The following is a 4,150-nucleotide window of genomic DNA, read 5'->3' on the forward strand; positions in this document are numbered from 1 at the left end:
CGCTCTCTACCCGACCCTCCTGGCCCCGAGGCCCGCGGCCGCCGCCGCCGCCACGGCCTTGCACCTCCACCCCCTGCTGCACCCCATTTTCTCAGGACAGGACTTGCAGCACCCACCCAGCCACGGCACATGAAGGACAGAACGAAGGAACCTCAGAGTTCTGGGAAGGGGACGGAGCTGATCCAGCGGGCGGGTGAGGCCTGAGCATTTCCTGTCACTCTTGAGCAGCCGAAGAAGCCGGAGGCTCAAGGGCTGGGCGGCAGCGTTGTCCATATCCACTCCCAGGGATGTCTCGCTCCCACACTTCCGTGCACGCAGCGGCACCGTTCCAAGAACCATTTCACCTGCAGACCAGCGAGACACTTGGAAAGGCTTTCTTTTTCCCCCCCTGGGTTCTTACACTTGGTCATCTTCCTTCTGCCGCCTTGTATATAATAAATGAGGTCTCATCCACACTAATAGGTCTCTCAAAATCCTTTTAATGAGGTCATCTAATTAAAATAGTCAGCATGATTGACCCCAGTGTGTAATTGGCGATGGAACATTCGGGAGCTGTCGGCTGCAGATCCCGGCGAGGAGGCCTCAGTTTTCAGGCCTTACTCACTGCACATGTGGGTTTTTTCTTGGTGTGAGCAGCAAAGGTGGAAGTAAGATCTTACTGTAAAGAGGAGAAGGAGCTGTGTGTGTGCCCAGAGCTCCCATCCTTCTCCATCCTGCATCCGTGTTCTCCTGCGCCAGGACCGCAGCTGCACATCCCGGACTGGAGAGAGCTGCTCCTTGGGGTTGGGAATTCCAGTCTGGGCTTTGACCACTCTTCTCCTGCAAGGGGGGGGGGGAAAGAAATCACTCTGACTTCCATCTTCTGTGGTGTTGGGAAAAAGGCACTGGGATGGGAGAGAGAAGGAAAATCCTGTTAGGAATTGAAGCAATACAGAGGACGAGGAGCGCGGCCGGGGGTGCGAAGCGTGTTCTTTCCTCTGTAACACTGATGGTTGTTTCCTTATTAATTTATAGGATTATTTTTTTTTTTTAATGTAAAGAATTGCACTGAACTCTGTAAACAAAGATGCTGCTTTTTGTAGCTCCTATCAAAGGTTACATTTGTAGTATATCGCAATAATATTTTTTACAGCCAGTTCTTAGTGGTACTTGTTCTGGTGGCTTCTGTGTAAATATGTTTGCTGTAGGTGACCCAAGACACTTGTAAAGGTTCAATTTATAGTTTCAGCTAGATGCAGAACGAACTAAGCATGTATATTTTATCAAGCTCATGTATTTTTGAAGTTTTTATGTACTATAAAATGTAAAAAAAAAAAAAAAAATAAAAAAAATCTTCATTTAGAATTTTGCAGAAGAAAAAAAAACACAACAGGTGAGACTTGGGCACAGTGAGGGGTGGGGGCAGTGGTGACTCCAGCAGGTGCTGCTCTCCTCCCTGCCATAGGAATGGGCACTGGAGCAGTGGGGAGCAGCAGGAATTCAGAGTGTCTCCCAGAGTATAGATATCCCTTTTTTTTCCCCCTTTCCTTTTCCTTTCCCCCTGTTTGAAGCAGTGATGTGCACAGGCTCCTGGTGCAGGAGAGCCTTGGGACCGTTCCCATCCCACACACAGGGTCACACTGAGCTGGGGCTGCCTGACTTATTCCACGAGGGGTTTCCCAGTTCTTCCCTGTGGGAGCTTCCCTGTCCCATCCCAGGGGATGGTTTGCTGACATGGACACTGCGGGTGCAGGTCCCCTCGTGTCACGGTGGTTGGGGCACCTCAGGGAGGCTCTGTAGGGTGGGATTTCAGAGCAGGCACCGAGGGGATGCAGTGGCACCCCTGTCCCCTTCTCCATCCTCATCCTCTTCCCTGTCCCCTCCTGGAGCGTGGAGTCAAAGGATCAAACCCCCCTGAGCCTCCTCACTGTGTGAACGAGAAATTGGAGCAGGTCAGAGTGACACAGGGGTCACAAAAAGGGACTCAATTTCCTGTAAATACCCAACAATTCAGTGTTACTGTCAGAGCTGAGCTTTGTAGGGCCCGGCCCCATCTCGGGGTTGTTTTTGGACTTCCAGGATAGCGCTAAAAATAATTAACCTGTCATTACTTAACGAGCATAAACAGACTGTATTTAACTTTGTCACATAAGATATATATATAAATATATATATATGCTGTAAAATGAGGGAAAAAAAACCTTTCTAATAAACCAATGATTTGTGGAAAAAAAAAATGTGGTGGTGTGTGATGGCATGGAGCTGCTGCATCAGGTGGCTTTCTCCTTAAATTATGGTAGGGGATGCTTGGGTCATACTTTTAATGGGAATATTTTGCTTGTAAGATAGAGAAAATGTCCATTCCTGTGTCATCTGACAGCAGCCAGAAGCCGAGGTGGGGAGGGCGGCAGCTCCTGCCCATGAGGATGGTGTTGCTTCTCCACACTCCTCCAGCAGCTCCTTGTGGTGTTGGGGGTCTGTCAGCCCTCGTGTCCCTTTTTTCCATCTCCCTCTTCAGCAGTTCCTGACCTGGGCTGCAGCCTTGTCCTGCAGTCGTGGAATTGTTCAGATTGGAAAAGCCCCCTGAGGTCATGGAGTCCAACCATCCCCCAGCACTGCCAAGGCCACCACTGACCATGTCCCCAAGTGCCACATCCACACAGCTTTTAAATCCCTCCAGGGGTGGGGACTCCACCTCTGCCCTGGGCAGCTGTGCCAGGCCTGGACAAACATTTTGGGGAAGAAATTTTCCCTAATATCCAACCTAAATCTCGCTTGAGCTCGTTTCCTCTCTTCCTGTCCCTTGTTCCCTGGGAGCAGAGCCCGACTCCCTTTCCTGTCAGGGAATTGCAGAGCCAGAAGGTCCCCCCTGAGCCTCCTTTTCTCCAGGCTGAGCCCCCCTAGCTCCCTCAGCTGCTCCTTAGGACTGTCCCCACCGTGGTCGAGGAACTTGGGGTTGCCCAGGTCATGCCATGGGATTTTGGGAGTTTTGCCCCCGGGGTCCCTCCAGCCCAGGCTGTGCTGCTGATCCAGCCTGGGCGAGCGTCAGAAGCCGTGAGAGCTCAGGAGGAGGAGCACCCACCTCTCCGTTCCTAGATAAAGTCCTGGTTTGGTTAAAGGAAAAAAATCCAAACCCCACTGAACACTGCCAGGGTGGGGGCACAGGGTGCCACCTGCCATTGCCTGTCTGTCCTCTGGGTGGCCCTGGGCCGGGGAGGCTGATGAGTGATGGTGCAGAAGAGCTGCAAGGAACAGGGAAATAAGTAATTCAACGGGAGGAGGAATCACAGTGGCCTTGAAGGAGCCTGGTGTGGGCTCCAGCTGGGTTTGGATGCTGCTGCCAGCGGGGGATTAGACCACCCGAGGAGGAGCAGCTGCCCCTGAGCCCAGTGTCCTGCTCTGCCAGGGCACAGAGCTGAGCCAGGCTCGGCTAAACCCTTCCCAACCCTCGGAGCTCTGCTCCAGCTGTTTTCCAACTGCAACTGCTCCGAAGGGCTGGAGCAGTCCAGGCTCTGGGGCTGTGTTCCCCTCAGGGGCCAAGGTGCTGTTTGGGCACTGTGGTGGCCTCCCTGTGTCCTCCAGGACCCCCTGACCCCTCCGTCCTGCTTCCCACCTGCAGCTTCAGAGATGGAAAGGAAGTTTCACAAATGGGGCTGCATCACAGGGAGATGCTCCGGGGCCTGTCCCTGCCACTGGCTCTGGGTGAGCATGAGGAGCCCTTGGAGCCCCGAGGCACCCTGAGGGTCCTTAATTAATTGAGTTTAAATTAATCGTGCTGGTGGGTTCAGGGGCTCAGCCACTGTCCAGGCAGGGCTGAGCCCCCCCTGGCTTGGCTGAGGGGCACCGGCTCCTCCACGGGGGACAGGAACCCCCCTTGTTCTCTTGGGTGTGGGCTGTGCCCCCACCTGGCACCCATCCCCTTCCCAGAGCCATTTCCCTGTGCTGCTCGTCCCCTTGGGAGGGTTTTGGGGTGTCCCTACCCTGGGGAAGGGGGGGAGACAGTTTGCGGGCAATGCCCGGTGCTGGTGGGGGCGGTGCTCTCTGCTCCATCCGGCTGCAGAGGGGACACCGGGGACGATGCAGGGGCCCCGTGCCCTGCTGTCCTCCCCCCTCCCCGCCGCGTTTCCGCAGGCCAGGGCTGCCTGCACCCCGAAATAACCCCCCGAGACAG

At 54.4% G+C, this 4,150-nt stretch overlaps 1 protein-coding gene across 1 annotated transcript in view; it reads left to right on the forward strand.

Moving 5' to 3' along the window:
• GPATCH8 (G-patch domain containing 8) overlaps positions 1-2,200 on the forward strand; it is a 40,351-nt gene extending 38,151 nt beyond the window's left edge. The window contains exon 8 of the mRNA XM_029964481.1: positions 2-2,200. Coding sequence (XP_029820341.1) covers positions 2-133 — 132 coding nt within the window. The 3' untranslated portion in view covers positions 134-2,200. The remainder of the gene's footprint in view (position 1) is intronic.
• Positions 2,201-4,150: the final 1,950 nt, after the last annotated feature.

This window comes from Manacus vitellinus, unplaced genomic scaffold, assembly GCF_001715985.3.
Source record: "Manacus vitellinus isolate BGI_N305 unplaced genomic scaffold, ASM171598v3 scaffold_72_pilon, whole genome shotgun sequence".
Classification (NCBI taxonomy): domain Eukaryota; kingdom Metazoa; phylum Chordata; class Aves; order Passeriformes; family Pipridae; genus Manacus; species Manacus vitellinus.